The 18,622-nt window shown below is 32.6% G+C and overlaps 2 protein-coding genes across 11 annotated transcripts; one reads left to right on the forward strand and one right to left on the reverse strand.

The window, feature by feature from the left end:
- Positions 1–194: 194 nt before the first annotated feature.
- LOC148209461 (protein ANTI-SILENCING 1-like) lies at positions 195–7,056 on the reverse strand. 10 transcript variants are annotated; one of them, XR_015792659.1, is made up of 15 exons: positions 6,926–7,048; positions 6,393–6,492; positions 5,715–6,068; positions 5,000–5,168; positions 4,291–4,433; positions 3,853–4,047; positions 3,669–3,695; positions 3,119–3,211; positions 2,735–2,813; positions 2,529–2,625; positions 1,922–2,039; positions 1,690–1,806; positions 1,203–1,282; positions 1,032–1,105; positions 195–616 (listed from the first exon to the last, which is right to left on the reverse strand). XR_015792659.1 is itself a non-coding variant. In XM_088127165.1 (14 exons), exons 2-13 carry the CDS (start codon positions 6,417–6,419, stop codon positions 1,232–1,234), a joined length of 1,470 nt encoding a protein of 489 aa, XP_087983291.1. In that variant the 5' UTR covers positions 6,420–6,492; positions 6,926–7,048; the 3' UTR covers positions 195–1,105; positions 1,203–1,231. The 10 variants fall into 10 exon arrangements, 2 of the variants coding, with proteins under 2 accessions (XP_087983291.1, XP_087983292.1); XR_015792661.1 differs by having other exon boundaries at positions 195–1,105; positions 1,203–1,806; positions 5,715–5,907; positions 5,983–6,068; XR_015792662.1 differs by lacking the exon at positions 1,922–2,039.
- A 1,454-nt stretch (positions 7,057–8,510) lies between these two features.
- LOC111021087 (caffeoylshikimate esterase) lies at positions 8,511–9,744 on the forward strand. Its single transcript, XM_022297935.2, has one exon. The coding sequence runs from the start codon at positions 8,545–8,547 to the stop codon at positions 9,526–9,528; it is 984 nt and encodes a 327-aa protein (XP_022153627.2). The 5' UTR covers positions 8,511–8,544; the 3' UTR covers positions 9,529–9,744.
- Positions 9,745–18,622: the final 8,878 nt, after the last annotated feature.

Here is an 18,622-nt window from a genome sequence, read left to right on the forward strand (position 1 = left end):
TAATTTCACATTTTATTTATTTTTTTTCTTGTACTTTCATGAGATTTACCTTGATTCTTATACTTTTAAAATGGTCGTATTGGTCTTGGATTTTTAAAAGAATCTTTTAATTTTATTTTAGATTTCATTTTCAAGATCCGTTTCATAGTATCAAGGTTGAAAGAGATAAATTGAAGAAGCATGACCACGCTCTATTGAATCAGTTAAACATAATATTTTATTTTCTCCAATATACTTATGAAAGAAAATACTTAATACTCAACATATCTGTGTCTTCTCTGATAAATCACTTCTTTTACTCTAGTCACTTCTTTAGTGTGGGGGCTAGGGAAAGGATTAATTCCTTAAAACTTCAGCAAATACTCTCTTTACGAAGCTAACTGCCTAACATAATAGCATGCAAAAATTGACTACGACACTAAATTTCTGTTGGGGTTTGTTTTGAACATTTTCGATGCAGAACTTGAAAGTTGCTAATCTAATGCTTGCAAAAGACAGACACCAAAACAAGTTCAATCCCTTCAATTTGTTCAACCTTGTAAAACAAAATACAGTTGAATACATTGCTGTTGTCACAGTCAACCTTTTGACTGCTCCATCCTCACTAAGAATAAACCTGCAGAGGAAATATTGTAACTCATGAATGGATATCGAGCTTTAATATGATTGCAAAAGATCACGAGACACGAGTAGCTTTGTGAGATATTTGCAGCTGCTGCAACCTGGCACGAGACGAACTCAACAAAATGGCTGTTCATTTAACGATTTCAAAACTAGAAATATTAGACTTGATAAGAAATAGAGATTCATAAACAGTTTCTATGGAAGGAAAGGCTAAATTTTATTTCAACAAGGTCCTCGCATCAAGTTCATGAGCGAGACAAAACCCATTCGATCTCATGACATAATTGAGAAGATTAAGATAGAACTGATAAAAATTTCATGCTCAGAGATGTATGTAAGTTGGCCCAAACATTCACATATGTCAAAGGAAAAGAAATATGCATGCTCGTGGGGAAAGTCATAGAAACCTTTGAAATTTTTTGAATTAGTGAGACTGTATCATGCTACCAAAATATCTACATCGGGTTTGGAGAAAGAATGCCTGCAAATTATAAACAACTCCATCATTAGTTATCCGCAAAAAGTTGTCTTTCGGAAGAGAATGTGGAAGGACCATGACTCATGTCCTATGTGCTCACCAGAGTCTAGATCAAGCTACAAGCACACTTTACTTTAATTTTAGCTGTCTCTTAAGATTGAGTACCTCCTCATTTTGATTCTACAAGTTAGATAAGCCAAATCAGAGCAAGAAGTAATTTTGGTTCATAAGTTGGTGAGTTATAAAAGCTCGTGTATAAAGCCTGAACAGTACGTTTCAAAATTTGGGGTTTGTGTAGCTGAATATTATTAACCTTTAAGATTAAGTGTATTCTTAGTTTAAGATACGCAAACTATATCAAATGTAAACTAGGTTTCCCAAATTCAGAATAGATAAACTTAACCCATGAGCTGTAGTCGAAAGCCCTTTACCGTCTTACAGTCACAATAATCTACAAACTTTTTTCAAATACCCATATAATCAATATGTAAGGTGAAATACCAAGCTTAAAAATTAAAAATCTTGAAATAAATGTGGCATATATTCAATAGTACCAAATGGTTAGAACAGATCATAGTACTAAGTACCGCATGCAACTTTTTCCACCACAAATCCGACCGTTCTTGCAATAGTCGCCACTCCATTGCCAGATCCCACTCAACAGTATTGGGCTGAGAGCAATGTGACGTGGATATTGCATTTTTCTGAGAGATGTGCGAACAAAATATTAAAAAAGAACACTAGAATTGTACTTTAAAATCGGCAAGGGATATTCTAATAAGCATGTACTATCATAATCAATATATAAAAGTGAGTTACCATCTCCATAGTATACTTTTGACGCAATAATTTTGGGAGGGACAGATGGCCAACAAAATTGACTCGTTTGCTAGAATCGGCTAAGAATCCTCTGCTACCAACTACGGGTCTAAAACCACTGCAATTAAACATGGCAATAGAACCTTTATTTCTTTAAGGCCAAATCTAAATATGGTGTTAGCAATATTTCAATAGAAATATTAGGCCTTTTTCCTTTTTCTTTTTTTTATGAGTACAACAAAGATGGAGAGGGTGGATTAAACCTCCAACTTCTAGGAAAGGAACAAGATGTCTTAACTGGTTTGACAATATCGGACGTATTATTAGATATTAAGTAATAGCAAAATAATAATAACTTAGGGGGAAGTATTTATAAATGAAAGGTTAGAGAGATATGGATAAGTAGAATTTGTGAGAATAATTTTGGGAGAGTCCATGCTTCCCAAGTTTATCGTAATCTTCCTTCCTATATTGTAATACATTTCAGAGTATTTTCTGTCAATTTCCATTGCAAGATATCAGGTTCCTAAAATATGGCATATATACAAATAAAAAAATCAATGAAGTCGATATTTGTTTTCTTAAGAAATGGAGAAATCAATATTACCTCCCATCAGAAGTTGAAAGCATTAGACATCTCTTCGTCAAATCTGACAAGGCAGTTTCAGCTGCTGCCTTTGACTTGAAAATAACTAAAGCCTTGCCTGAAAAGACATGAAAAAATCAGTTTCCATGTTCTGCTACACGGATGTTCGAAATTGAATATAACCTCAAGTTTTTATCCCAAAAAAAATTTAAAAAATATAAGAATACCATAGTGTGGATTTGAAATCGAACTGCACGGCAACATGTTGGCATCAACCTTTTGCTTGAGAGCCTTTTGAACTAATTCCTGCCAAGAAAAATAGAATGAGAATCAATACAAATGATTATAAAGATTCTGCACAGTTGGTCCCCCAAATTTCACTTCCCATCTGATTCAAGATGTCCTACGATTTCAAGCCACCTTTTTCTTACTTTGTGGGCATATTTTATAGCCTATGTAACAGTCAGAATGATTGTTCACGAGGTACTATGATCAGATGGGTGATTTTGTAAATACATCTATAAGTTATAACAAATAAAAAACTAAGATTTAACAAATGATTTCACCGTTCTAACGATCAACTACTGTTTAATTTTGTGAAACACATCTACCTCCACTTCTGATGATGAAAGTGTTGAATCCAGATTTTCCAATAAGACAAGTGTTCCCACTTCTTGAGCTTGTCGCAATCTGTGCTCCCAAGGCTACAAATTTATACAAGAAGGCAACGCTTGTTAATAACTTAAGGTGTAAGAAACAAAAATTAAATAATTAATCGAGTTGATTATTTTTTTTTAGTAGATTAATTTAATAACTTTTATTACCTTGCCAATTAGTATTTTCGGTTTCATTAGTCATTTTCATTTTCTAGTAAAACTATTAATAGCCAACACTTGGTATCCCGGGGGATTTTTTGAACATCAAGAATATAGGGGGTTTAAGGGAGTTTTGTGTCCTCTATGAGATGAAATTTTAAGTTTTCATAGATTAATTTACAATATAGAAAACAGGTGATGAAGGCGAGTTTATTGGGACAATAGCAGCACTTATCCTGGTAATCAATCTTATATGGCCAGAGTGATCCGATGGTCCAAATCAAACTATAATTAGCAGTAGTCAAACACCAAACATGACTACATGTGTATGGAAAAGGGAACTTACCGGTTGCTTGAACCATTTACTTCTGTCCTGCAAACATCATGACACAAAGGAATTATGAAACAGTAGTGGTTTAAAACTACTGATTGATTCTACAACATTTTAAAAAATGCAAAATTGAAGTATTGCTGCTTACTATGGTGTGGCTAAACTCTAAACCTTAAATCCTAACTGACCAAGTACTTACAATTATTAGCTTCTTGGTGACCTGCAAAAGTTGAGTGCTTTTACACCTTCTCTTATCTTGAATAAGCTTGAGTTGAGGTGCTGCTCTTTTAGAAATCTCACTTGCCTTCACATTGTAGGCTCCTTTCACAGATCCAACATTTCGACCATTGCCATCTGAAAGAAGTTTCGTCTTCTTACAAGGTGACACCTCCACCTGAATTGTTGGTGACAAATCTTAGAAACCTCTCACTCTGGAATTGTTTTGATCCTGATAAATTTTCTTGGTCTCAATGTCACTTCTATATTAACAAGAACTTTGTGCTGCAAGGTCTTGCAACCATTAAAAAAGAGCACCAATTCTTGTTCTCTAGATAAGCATTTCTTTAATTCTGAACAGGTAGGAACGAAAAAACTATGAAATAAATGGAGTTGAGAAAATAAAACATAAGCCATATACATTGTCTGAACTGGCCATTTGACTTTTGCTTCCACAAATTATTTCTCGTCCAAACTTGGGAAGACTAGAATTTCCACCAAGCTCCCCCATGGTTTTTTGGTTACTCTGCCTTGCATCTGGTTCTCTATTAAAAAGGCACTCCACTGCAGCGAATAGACAATATTGTTAAAGTGTGACTAACGGCAGGCTATGTTTGAGGGTGTCATTCACGGCTAGTAAGTACTCTCCTCTAAAAAATTCTCACGTGTGAAAATAACATAAAAATATTTTTTAAAAAAGTCAAAACTATTTTAAAGTGCTTCTGAGAAAGTACTTGAAGAGTACTTTTGACACAAGATAATTAAGAAATAATCAAAAGTACTTTTAAGAACGTACAGAACTAAACGTCAAACGTCTAAGTAAGTTTTTACTGATTACCTTTTACTAAAATGAAAGAAAAAAACACATATTTTACGAGCACTCTCAAACTAGAAAGACAAGAAAAATAATAAGAGGCAACTTCTAATTTGCTGAATTTCTAGCAATTTATAAGTTATTATTTTTATACAAAGCTCAAAATATAATGCACTTATTACAAAAACATTATGGTTGTAAATGCTTAGTTTTCAACAAGCATAGCCTTTTAAGGCCAGAGCTTCTCCTTGAAGAATATAATTACGCAGAACTACATGCTGATTTGAAGTGTGATGAAAAGTGACTGATGTCTAACCTTTAATATGATCAATTTCATCTGGAAAGTCCTCTAGGATCATGCATTTTTTAACATCATAAGTACGGTAGAAAATATAATCTGCCGAATTCAACTCCGCGTCGGATGGCTGAGGATTTCTCCCATCCTTGAGGGTGCAAACAACATTGCATTTTCTAATAACTTCTTCCTAAATTACAGAAGTAAAAGTCGGGTGAATAGAGGAAAGGTAATATTGGATACTTAGCAGAACTTTGAAGAGTTCGTTTCCACATTTGCAGAGGATTAATATTAGTCCAGGACAATGTAATTAGGAGTTTCAAATTGTTCCCAAGTTAATATCTGGTTACCATCAATTGAGCACTGAGCTAGTTATATCTCTCGTCAAATCGATCTTATTCTATGTAACATCTATTTATGTTAAAGATTAAAAGCTCTTAAACTATAGGTTGCATAGACTGGTTATCCTAAACATCACATGAAAACTAAAGCTTGCATAATCATGAATGAACTCTAACCTCCAAGCTCATAGACAAAATGAAAAGTTTTGCAAGATGATAGGTACATATTTCATGCTTAAAGGAAGAGTTAAGAGCTCACATAAAAACCGTATATCAGGCAAAGATCACATACCAATGCTAAAACAATTGAATAGTTAGAAATCCCCTTCGCTACTGCAGCCTATACCATGAAAGCCAGAATTTAAATTTGCTTATGCGTGAAAAATTCAACTTACCAAAAGATAACATTTGGAAACACCAGCACTCTCGCCAGAAGCCAAGAATATCTCATTCCAACGTGGCTCAAAATCTCTCGGAAAATCACGTAGTTCAATTGGACGCATAAAACGCACCACCTTGACCTTCTGTTCGTGAGCTCTCGTTTCAAACATTTTCACAAGCCTGCCTATGGTGGTTTCACAGTCACCTCTGTGGTAAATGTACACACAATCATAAAGAAAGTATTCCAACCCATTGCATAAAAATGATTCGTAGAACTGATACCCCTTCTCCTTTACAACTTTAGTCTTCAAGCCCCACTTGAATCCAAATTCATTTTTCACATTCCTTTCTCCAACATGCAACATTGTCTATACAAAATACGGTAATAAAGAGAAAAGTCATATCAAGACAAAACGTATGTACTGAAAAGCGTAGGAAGTTCGAGATATCAATAAAACTAAAGACAACGAAGTAACAAGGAGACCAAGTCTTGAGTAATATAACTCGAACAGTCCCACAAGTAGAATAAAAACTAACGACATTCATAAACCCGGATGTGGAGCAATTTTGAATTAGCCACTACACAAGCTCGATACAGAATGTTAAAATATCCAAGAGAGAGATCTACTTTTGTTTCTATCTTATTGTCTAGCCTAATTTTACCTGACCAAAAATTCCCTGTTAGTTAATACCTTTACTGGCCTCTCGACGAGTTTCATTTTTTGTCCATAAGCTCTCCTCGCTACTGTAATAATTTCAAATGTCTTTTTATACACTGGCCCGGATGATTACCTGAACCAAAACTTCCATGTTAGTTAATACCATTACTGGCCTCTTCACGAGTTTGATGGCCCAATAATCTGCTCCACATCTTCTTAATAATTACAGATGAAAAAAAATGGAGTCCGTTTCAATCATAATAACAATTTATTTGGTGCGGGTTTCAAAGACGACAGAACGATGACAACATCAAACCCTACAAAGAGCCCACAGTAATGGAACAATCAGAAGAGTGAAACTCAAAGACCTAATAACAAGAATATCGGAGAGAAATGAAGAGCAAGAGAAGACACAGAACTCCATTTCATTTCAAACAAGCAAGACGGGAGGTGAAAGTTCTTCAAAAGACAACATCGAACCCTACAAAGATTGTCGAAAACAGCAGAGAAATGGGGCAGCAGCGTCATTGACGAAGAGGCAGAGCGTGATCAGAAAGAATGTTTACCTCTGAGGTAGAGAAGAAGAACTGGTTATCCGAAGAAGCTAAATCGGAAGGATCGAAGAATCAAAATGGCGACAGTAGAGAAAGCGTGATGGTCGTGGGAGCGGGAAATGAAGAGAATGTTGGATATAATATTCTCGCGGGAAATTTGATATATACAACGCTTCGTCTAACGGAAATAATGGTCCCATTGGTAATTTCTTGTTTCTCACGTTATTGGGAGTGTTTATAAATTGGGTGGACATTTTAAATTTAATCTAAATGTTCTAGTCGTAAATTTATTTCATCCAAATAATTTTTATTAAATTATAAACTCGACCATAAAATATTTGAATTGGACTGGTTCAAATTATTCATGCCACTTATTTAAAATATTGTATAACCAAAAAAGATAAATGATAATATGGTAACATTTATTTATATATTGTCCAACACTCTATCAATATTGATAAGTTGATTTTTATTTAGGTAGGGAGAGGGTACATTAAAAGAAAATCTTTAAAATATTATTTTTTAAAAGACATGGTAGAATAGATAATTCACGAAGAATTATTAAATGAAACAAAATTGAGTAAAAAAATAGTTTTAAAATTAATAATAAGTTCGAATTTGTTAGGTTCAACCAAACTTATAAAATTTCTATTTTTATTTGAATTCAACCCAGTAAAGGAATAAAAGATTTACAAATCTACGTTGGTACTTGACACATCATGGTACTAGAATAACTAGAACAGTACTCTTCTAGTATACATTCACACATCAAACAACTGAATAAAATACCAACCTTTGTGTAGATTTCATTAAATAATTTATAAAAATTAACGTGAGAAAACTAAAACAGTGTCAATGACAAAAATAAAATGTTGGATTTATAACCGTTACAAATTTTGTATTACTCTAAGAATAGTTTGATTTTAAAATTGTCAATTTGGTGCTTTATCATTTGGATAAATATCGCGAAACTTTTATTATCGTTTCAAATACATAATAATGAATTAATGCTTTATATTCACTCATGATCTACCTAAAAATCTACCAATTCCTCTCATGCTTTTTATTCTTTTTTTAAACTTTAATGCAATCAACTAATCAAATAGAAAATATCAATTAATTGCCACAAATACATTAGGTATGATGAACCTGTATCATTCACAATGTTAAAATTGGAAAGAAAAATAAGGTATTACAATTTATTAACCACAGGGACAACTCATAAAACTCAACTAAATTATAAACGAGATTGTAACTTCGAAACTATAAAGATCAAATATTTGACGATTTAGGCATAAAAAATAAATATAAAACATAAAATAAAGAGAAACCAAAACTCAGCATAAATAAATAAGTTAGATATTAATCAAACAAAAACATTACCAACCAACATTTAGCAGCTTACCGCTTAACTTCCTTAGTGGCGGACCCCACGCGGGCCCACCCAACAGAAAATTCAGTCCACCAATAACAACAACCACGTCCTCCACCAAACACATCTTATCCCCAAAAAAAAATAATTAAATTACTTTTACGAAATTACATCTTTACCCTCCCCACCTACCCCCACTCTCATCCCACTTTACATTACACCCACCTCCCAAGTAACACAACCCACGAAAACCGACACCATGCCACCGGAATCGCCGGCGCCGGAGACTCCTCCGAACTTCTGGGGCGATCAGCCGGAGGAGGAATTCTACGCCTCCCAAGGCGTCCGCAACTCCAAATCCTTCTTCGAGACGCCGTATGGGAAGGTTTTCACTCAGAGCTTCATCCCTCTGGACTCGCCGGAGATCAAGGCCACCGTCTACATGACCCACGGCTACGGCTCCGACACCGGCTGGATGTTCCAGAAGATCTGCCTCAGCTTCGCCTCCTGGGGCTACTCCGTCTTCGCCGCCGACCTCCTCGGCCACGGCCGATCCGACGGCCTCCGCTGCTACCTCGGCGACATGGACAAAGTCGCCGCCGCCTCCTTATCCTTCTTCCTCCACGTCCGCCGCAGCGACCCCTACAAACACCTCCCGGCGTTCCTCTTCGGCGAGTCCATGGGCGGCGCCGCCACGATGCTGATGTACTTCCAATCCGACCCGGACGAGTGGACCGGCCTAATCTTCTCGGCGCCGCTCTTCGTCATACCGGAGAACATGAAGCCGAGCAAGCTCCGGCTGTTCCTCTACGGCCTCCTCTTCGGCGTCGCCGACACCTGGGCTGCGATGCCGGACAATAAAATGGTCGGAAAAGCGATTAAGGATCCGGAGAAGCTGAAAATCATAGCGTCGAACCCTAGAAGGTACACGGGGCCGCCGCGGGTGGGGACGATGAGGGAATTGGTTAGGGTTACGCAGCACATTCAGGACAACTTCTCGAGGGTTACGGCGCCGTTTCTGACGGCTCACGGCACGGCGGACGGGGTGACGTGTCCGTCGTCGTCGGAGCTTCTGTACGGGAAGGCGGCGAGCGTGGACAAGAGCTTGAAGCTGTACGATGGGATGTACCATTCTCTGATTCAGGGGGAGCCGGATGAGAATATGGAAATTGTGCTGAGGGATATGAGGGAGTGGATCGATGAGAGGGCTCGCAAATACGCATCTCACAAATCGAAACCCTAAAATTCGAATCCAAGAAGAAGAAGAAGAAAGATCGCGATAATGGCGACGGTGGGAATGGATAGCCAAAAATGACACAAATGGTAAATTTGATGCGTTTTCTGGGTTAACAATTTCGTAATAGCAATTTACTTTATTGACTTTCTTTCTCTTATTTTACTTTATTATATTAAAAAAACAATAAACTTGATTCCTAATGTAAGATTTCTTTTAGGTTTAGCTCGATCACTTTTATTTTATACTAATATTTGAGTATCCAAACAAGTTATACAAATGTGGTCGTGCAAATATTTAAGTTTGGAGAAGAAAAATTCAGGTCCTATTTTGGTTTTTGGAGATTCAAGTTTGTTCCAAGTTTTAAAAAGTTTTCGTGTAAAATTCATTCCACATTTGTTTAATAAAAGTGAGTCGTGGGATACGAACTCATGAGCCAGAAACATATATCAATTACTGCTGATTTAAGCTAGCAAAATTTATTGCTACATTAGTTCTTTATTCCCACATTAGTTCCTTAATACACGTTCAAAATCAATGTTTTTCTTTTTAAGAAAGTTTATCAAGATAAGAAGTTAATATTCCATGATCAACCCTTAAAAAAAATAAAATCCCATGGCCATGATTAAAGAAAGTTGATAAACTAAAATATATTAATTTTTAAAGTTAAGAGGCAAAATGAATTAAGTTATTTTTTTAAATTTTTTTTAAGCAAATGGAATTGAGTTACTACATTATTTTTCAAGAATAAAATTCTCGCGCCTTCTTTTCACACGGGCCGAAGTATGGTTAGCCCAAAAAACTTGCCAAGCGGTCATGGGCTCACTTTTGTGGCCCACTTTGAGCTCCAAATTGTGCAATGGAGCAAATTTTCCATACCAAATAAACTCCAAAGAATAATGATGAGAAAAAAAATCCTCCAAATTCGTCTTTATTATTATTATTTTTTACAACATTTTAATTGATGATAACACTTTGACCTATTGAGTTTGCTCAAGTCAGCAATTTATTTACCCATCTTGTCATAATTCCACCTTATTTGAAAACTGAAATTCATTGTTGGACCAAAATTTTATTATTTTTTTAGTAAAATAAATTAAGAACTAGGAGTTTTAAACTCCAACTTTAAAAAGAAAAATAGTAGATAACATCTCAATTTCCATGGAATTAAAATGTTTGAAAATTGGTAGGTTAACATATAAGAAGAAGAATGTTAGATTAATAATTAAAATATAATACTATTAAAGAGATGCCCTTTAATTCTTTAAATAGAGAATGTCTATCTGTGTTGTTTGACAACTTTGTAATTTCCATACTTTGAATTTGTTGGACAACTATAATTATTTTAAATTGATCTCATATTAAATTAATTTTAATGCATGTAGATGGTAATACTGACAGGTATTTAATTCCCATGTGATAAATAAGTCTATGCCCAATACAACTTTTGATAGATACTAAACATAGAGAATCATTTTTAATATCAATTCAAAAGGGAAAAAAATGAGTAAATATCTTTGGAACAATATTTGGATGTTGATTTGAGGACGTACCATTCAAAAATTGATACCTCTTTGAAATTTTTTAAAAGCAAAAATATTATCTAATTTTTTCTTTTACCTTTCTTCCTCTATTTGTAAAAAAGTTAATGATGGTCAGTAAAATTTTAGTATTGATCGGTAATCACCTAAATAATTCATATATTTATTATCATTTATAATTATATTTCAGTTGACAATTATACCGATATTTGAATGGAAAAAATATGAATGACCCTTCATATTCTACGTGTAAACGTTTGTAGGACCAAATTTTTGGTAGGCAGCAAACCTGTTATGCTTTACTACTATTGTTATTTATATCATGAAATAAAACTTCTATCAACTTACATATTGATATATTTTTTTCCCAAAATCTTCGGAACACAAAAAGTTTGGTATTGATATGTCCAAAAAAAAAATTGAATTGAGTAGGGTAGATGGAAGGTTAGATTTCGAATAGTCATTCAATCATTAATAAAATAAATAAATAATATTGTCGATATATTTTTAGGGAATTAATTTAAAATGATTTTCTTAATTAAGAAATTGAAAATAGAATATTTAACACGGGATGTTCTCACGTGCGGTGTCAAAAGACGATTCTGAACCGTCAATTCTCCTCGCGATTTTGATTGAAAAATATTCTGTTGCCACGTGTATTAATAAGAACCGTTTGTACTGGGCCCCACGCTGGTCCTTCCCAGGGACAGGACGGTTTCAGGGAAATTGATCAGAACCGAGCCGTTGGAGGCGTCCGCATCCATCAAAAAATGGGATAACATAATATGTAGAAACTCGAAAATTGAATAATATATTTAAATAAACGATTTAGAGATATTTTAAAAAGGATTCAATATTAATTTGATAAAATAATTGAGCGGCTAAAGTTAATCATTGCGCTGGCTTGTGCTATAAATATTAATGTTAAATGTTAATAATTCATTTGCCTTTTGGACCCTACTGTTAAAGTTGAAGAAAACACTGTTTCAAAAACAAAACCCTTCCTTTTTAACTACGGATTATTTTATTACGTTTTCTCCCTCTTGAGTAGTTAGTCATTTGCTCCCCACTCCTTCTCCTTCTTCCCCACTCCTTTTCCTTCTTCTCCACGTTGGACGTTGATAATGTTGTTGCAGCTGACAAAATCAAAGACAACATTATTATGTATGGTTCGTGGTTTCATCATCAGAACGTTTTGAAGAGTTATCAAGCACAAAATTGGAGAGGACACCCATTTGCGATTTCTTGGGATGGCTCTTCATTTTCGTTGCATCCTAGTTGAGAGAACTTCCATGGTCCAGAGGCAAGGATGACGGAGCTGAAGGTGGGCGACGATGGAGGTACTAGCAGTAACGATTAGTTCGAACATCGTTATGAAATCTGTGGAGGCTATTAGTCTTGATTGTAGTGAGATTCCATGACTAGCATGATTTGAGGAATTTTCTCAATCGCTTCTTGCATGTTGCATGTCATGGCGGATAATAAGGTAACTTTGGAGACAACTATTTCTCTTCCAATTCTAAATAGGATACAATAATTGACAAATCTCTCCATTAATTGAGGAGTCTCCTCCGACATATTGAATGAGGTTGAGGATGTTATGACTTTGAGGAAGGTGTTTAGTGGTCTAAAATTTGTTCACGTTCCTAATTCTTTCAAGGTCAAGTCTGTCATTTCTTAGTGTTTCTCTGTTCTTTGAGATAATTATTTTCCTTCGTGTATTTTGATTGTGGTGCACGATGGCCACTTTTCTGATGTAAATGTTCATTTAATAAAAAAAAATGAAAAAAAGGCAACCCTCCCTCCCTCTCTCCATATTTATTTATAGATTTAAATATTATTTTGGTCTATTTTAGTTTTTATACTTTGGAAATATCCATTTTGGTCTCTAATTTTAAAAAATAATCATTTTGATACGTTCAATTTCATTTTTAATCTCAATTTTATTTTATCACAATTTCATAATAACATTTCACCCCCTTACCCTTTTTTTTAAACATATTTAAAAATGAAAATTTGAGAAAATGCCTCATGCTTTTTTTTTCTGGAGCTGATGCAATGCGTTAATGTGTTTGGATATATGATGTGAACATTTGGTTAATAATTTCAACGGCATATATTACGTAAAAAAATTTGATATTAAAGTTCATGAGAAGAACATTGTTACTTTTATTTTAGAAAAGTATGAAGTTCCAAAAAAAAAAAAAAAAAGACAACTCAAGTTGAGTTTTATATGGTCATATAGGATAGCTAAAAGAGTACCAAACATTCTAGATTGGTCAAATCAACCTTTTTTTATTCAACAAAACAAGATGCAAGAGCGGAGATTTCAATTACTGATATTTTGATCAAAATATATATTTGAATTGGTCGAATTGTGCTGGTTGACATTTAGACCTCGTTTACTTACCTGCAATCGTAATCAATGAATCGTAATGAAAATTTTGATTCCCTTTGAGGGTGTTTACGGTAGGAATGTAATCAAATGGTGAGACCCACCTCAAACTTTGTAATCTCATTGCACTCCTCCAACTCATCAATCTCATTCTCATTCCTTATTTTGTGAACCTCATGTATATAAATGTACCACTTTTATCCTTCCTCTCTCGTCTATGGATTAAACCCATATAATTTTTGATTAGTGATTTTATTATATAATATTAATATTAATTAATATCAATAAATTTTTTAAATAGATATTATTACTTTTAAATATTAGAATAATAAAACTTAATAATATGTTTTTATTAAAGTTTGGTTGTTCTAATAAAAAAATATTTTATTTGATGTAATTTTATTTTAATTATTCGTTATATATTAATATTAGATAAATTGTTATAATAAGAAATATTTACTATCAATAATATAGTAATAAATTAAAATAAAATTTATTATTATTGTAATTTAAAAAATATCAGCACAATAATATATTTGTAATTGGCTAAAAAGAAGAAAGTGATATATTTGTAATTGTCATATATCTGATCCTGATTCCGATTCCAGTTTTAGAAAACAACATCAAACCAATTCTGATTACAATTCCAGAAAATTTTTAATAAACAACATCAATGGAATAACATTACTATTCCAATTGGTTTTCATTACGATTGCCGTTAAGGAAACATGACCTTAATAAAAAACAATAATAGAAGTTAATTTTATTTAACATCCATGAGAATGTAAAGTTACTACATTTGTTTTAATTATGTATTAAATTTATTCTATTTAATGAAAATTTATGATAAGATTAAAGTGTCAAATTCAAACTCGAATATAATATAAAATCAAATTAAAAAAATCACACCAATTTTAGTTTAGTGAAGATTTTATTTATAGGTAGAATAGAAAATACAAAAATGGTTAAAAGAAAAATATGGCAAAATCATATGGCCTGGCGTGTTATTTAGGGCGGCGCTACGCTCTCTGAAACGGTGGCTCCGACCAAAACTCCAAAACGAGTCGTATTTGACCATCAAATTTGATTGTGAAATTAAATTCTGAAACCCCACGAAACTTCATCTCTTAATTTCATTTCCAATTTGACCAACCGAATCTGGAATCTAATTCTCCAATTGGAATTGGCTTACCCATTCTTAAATTCCAATCACGTCGCGATCATTCCCACCAATAATAAATTACATCGCTATTTTCTTCTTCTTTAAAAAAAGAAAAAAAAAACTATCATACGAATCATGGTTATTGGCATACCATCTACACTGAAATAATTTTTAAAAATAGTTTTGTTGGTATGTTAATATATAAATTAAATTTATCTGATTCATCGATTTAAGTTTTGGGATTGAATGACAGTTTGTTAATCATTAACGTAGTATTACAGCGATAGTATGAGAATAAAAATTAGAATTCACGATTCTCCCATCATAAATTGAACAGTTGATAGACGTTTATATTTTTGAGCCAATGAAATTGCATTCAAAATTCAAATGTGGTAACTTGTAAAAGGAGGTAGGTGGGCCGGGGAGAGAGAGAGAGAGAGGTGGGGTTGCTTTAGCTTGCAAGCACGAGAAACAAGTTTCCCAAAAGCAATTTGTATTTGAATTTTGAATTTGTTTTATTCCTAAAATTGGTCCACTTTTATTTTCTTTTTTGGAACTTAGGGCTGTACTGCACAGATTCCGTGGCAGCTTCCTTTTCCAATGAAAATGATTTATTATTTTCATCTTCATTTCCATTTTTGTAATCTAGTTTTTTCAAAATAATGTATATTTTTTCAATAGGGATGGATCATGGAATGTCTCGAGATGAATAGTATAATAATACGATAGATTAATTTAACTTCTTTATTGTGAGCAGAAGAATCAGTATGTTCTGCTCTAGATCTCTACTAATTTAAAAATTATATATTATTTTAGTTCTTGTATTAATAAAATGTCTATTTTAGTTAGTCTCTATATTTTTAATTATTCAAATTTATTGAGATGTAGCCATAAATTTGTATCAAGAAGATTTTAATTGTGTATAAAATTTGTGTTGATATGGATCCAAATTCTCACTTTTTAAAACTACCGTGATCGGATATATGTTTTGAAAGTACAATATGAAAAAAAAAAGACAAAAGCACATTGAACAAAATAATATTTAAACATTCTTTCAGTTCATCAATTGTATTCTAGTGAGGATCAAACCATCAATCTTTAGAGATGGTAATTGATACCTTTATTGAATTTGACCATATTTGGATCCATGTTATATTTTTGTAATTTAATTGTTGAGATATCTATATATGAATTGAATTTACCTTAAACTATTAGCTTAAGGTTTTGGATTGATCGATCATTTAATCATATTTAATATTGTACCAGATCCTATGTTATCATTTCCACTTGTTGGATCTTGTACAACTTTTCAACAACTTTCCAAAAATTACAAGTGAGGGGAGTATTGACATATCTATATATAAATTATATTTTTACAATAACAAACCATTAGAAAGAATTCGACCATAAGTGATCTTAATTGAGAAGAAAATCAGAGTCAAAGTACATAGGAAAAGCTTAATTCCAGCCAAAGAAGCATCACAGTGCCATGGCACTCGCAGGACAGAGATGAGAGCAAAAATTCGAAGAAGTAACACCATCACACCGCATCACAGCACTTGTAGACGAAGATTGAGCTTTTATCTCATAATTACAGCGCCGCAGCGCCACAAACGGGTAAAGAGAATCTATCAACTGAAGAGATGATTGCACAGGAAATTTTGAAGACATACCTATTCGAAGAGATACTTTTCCACCATTGTCAGCCAAAATGAAGCTCCGTACATAGCTTATGCAGTGGGGAGCTGCACGGTAGGTGAAGGAATCGAAGGAGTCTTGGTTGCTGGAGGAAATTGCTCCACAGCTTCAGCAAGTTAATGGCGTGGATCTATCAAATTAGATGTTAGTTGCTTTTATTTAATTTTTTCCTTAACAAAGAACATTAATTTAATAGGTATTTTTAAAAAGTCACAACTATTCAATATTTCAAATACAGCATATATTTAAAATTTTCAGCATGCTTTACTTTACATTAAATTCAAATAACCATTTTTGTAGAATTTAATATTTATGTTATTTAGAAACACACATTTATTTTAGGATATTTATATATCTCTTCACTTAATTACTCGCTCTGATTATTTCTTAATTTTTTTAATACATACCTAATAAATAAGTTCTCGTAAGGAGAATTTGTAATGAAAAGAACTTTAGAAACAATTCGAAAATGGCGATAAAAGATAAATTCTTGAATATTGTTTTTTATTTCCTACGTCACCCAATCAAAGGTATATAAAATATTCGTGTATCCACTGGTCATTGCATTATTTTATCTAAGTAGCCATCGGGTACTGAAAATAAAATATAATTTAATTTGTCACTTCCTCAAAAAATAAAATATTTTTATTTTTTGGTCACTAAAAAAAGGTGAAATGATTAATTAGTGGACGGAGGGGGAAAAGAAAGTTGAGCCCAGCCACTCGTCTTGACTCTCAATGTGAGAGTCTGCTGACGTGTACTCTCCTAACCCATCGTTAAGTTTAATTAATTAATTATTTAATTAAATTGATTGATTTAATAAAGAAGGCTGTGCTGTCTGTCCATAACCATGGCTGGGTACAACGTAAGCAATATGTGGGCCCCACTGCTGACCTGGATCCGATTCTAGCGGGGTGGGTGGCCATTTTTTTTTTCTTCCTCCCTTTTTTTGTTTTGATTATTATTATTATTATTATTATCATTATTTCCTCCCTCTAAAAAAAGCAAGAAAATATGTAATTCAATTCAACCTTTAAAAAATGCAAATTTCTTTTCGAATTGATATTATTTAACAAATAAACTAAATACTTAAAGTATCTGTTAGAACATTCACCATATATGTTATAATAAATATTTTTAAAATAACTAAAAGCTTTGTAGAGATTTCATTATTGCAAAAATTGTATATTTAAATTTGTAATTAAACGTTATTTATTCAAACTAATTTAAAGTAAAGTTTAACTACTTTAAGAGAAAGAGAAATGGATAATTTTATTGGAAAACATTTTTGATTTACAATTTAGTTTAAAATAAAATTATTGTCAATTTGGAGATGAAAGTTAAAAATTTTAATTTGCGAACATAACTTAACAATAATTTTATATCATACCAAAATTTAGATCTAACAATAAAATAATATACAACTAATTATTAAGTTTAGCTATTTCTCTAGCTTCCTCATAGTTTGTGATGACATTGACGATTACAACGAATTGTGATGACAAAAGATGAGTTAGTGTTGGTAAATCTCTTTATACTTGTTGGTCTAATACCGAGTGATTATTCGTTTTCTAGGAGTAGTAGTAAAAATGTTGGTGAGTCTCTTCCATAACTATAATATTTGAATTTATATCTAAACAATGAGTCGTTGAACACGTAAATACAAAATACTCAAAATAGATAATATGAAGTAACAATTTTGATTTATCTGTTTAGTAAAAATATCTAAATTTATGTGATAGAGAAAGCAAATTCAACAAATATTAGTAGTTTTTATCCGTAATGCTTTATATTTCAATTTATTATGAATTTAGCTTCAAAATTTCGTGACAATTTCTTTCATAAGAAAATATCCATAAACTAATTATGAAAAATGTATTTATAAATTACGAATACTAAAATTGCTAGATGATAAAATTCAACATTGAATTATGATGTGATTTTTCATGGCAGTGACTAAATTATTAGTAATTTTAAATTATATAAACAAAAAAGTTGCATACTAAAATTCTAGAACTGCATACTAAAGTTAAGAGGACTAATTATGAGCAATTTAAAAGTACAAAAAACTAGATCGTTTCAACTCAAAGTTTAGATACTAAATCGTTCATCTAATGAAAGTCGAGAGATAATTTCTCATGAAGTCACACATATGCTACATATGCTATATTTAAGAAAAATAAAAGTTATGATATTTTTATAAATATATTTAAAATTTTGAATAAAAGAAAAAATAAAATTACAATGCTCAGCCCACAAAAAATCAAGAAAAAAACATAAAAGGTAAATGAGATGCACTTTTTGTTA

This window comes from Momordica charantia (genome assembly GCF_013281855.1).
Source record: "Momordica charantia cultivar OHB3-1 chromosome 8 unlocalized genomic scaffold, Mcharantia_2.0 BLBB01000008.1, whole genome shotgun sequence".
Classification (NCBI taxonomy): domain Eukaryota; kingdom Viridiplantae; phylum Streptophyta; class Magnoliopsida; order Cucurbitales; family Cucurbitaceae; genus Momordica; species Momordica charantia.

What these genes read in the sequence shown, in the direction of transcription:
- LOC148209461 (XM_088127165.1), bottom strand. Translation starts at nt 6,419, where the DNA reads ATGAAACTCGTCGAGAGGCCAGTAAAG. An exon ending in GTAAATGGTTCAAGCAACCG is followed by an intron (nt 3,212 to 3,668) that starts GTAAGTTCCCTT and finishes ATAAATTTGTAG; the next exon opens with CCTTGGGAGCACAGATTGCG. An exon ending in CTTTCAACTTCTGATGGGAG is followed by an intron (nt 2,040 to 2,528) that starts GTAATATTGATT and finishes GTTTAATTGCAG; the next exon opens with TGGTTTTAGACCCGTAGTTG.
- LOC111021087 (XM_022297935.2), top strand. Translation starts at nt 8,545, where the DNA reads ATGCCACCGGAATCGCCGGCGCCGGAGACTCCTCCGAACTTCTGGGGC.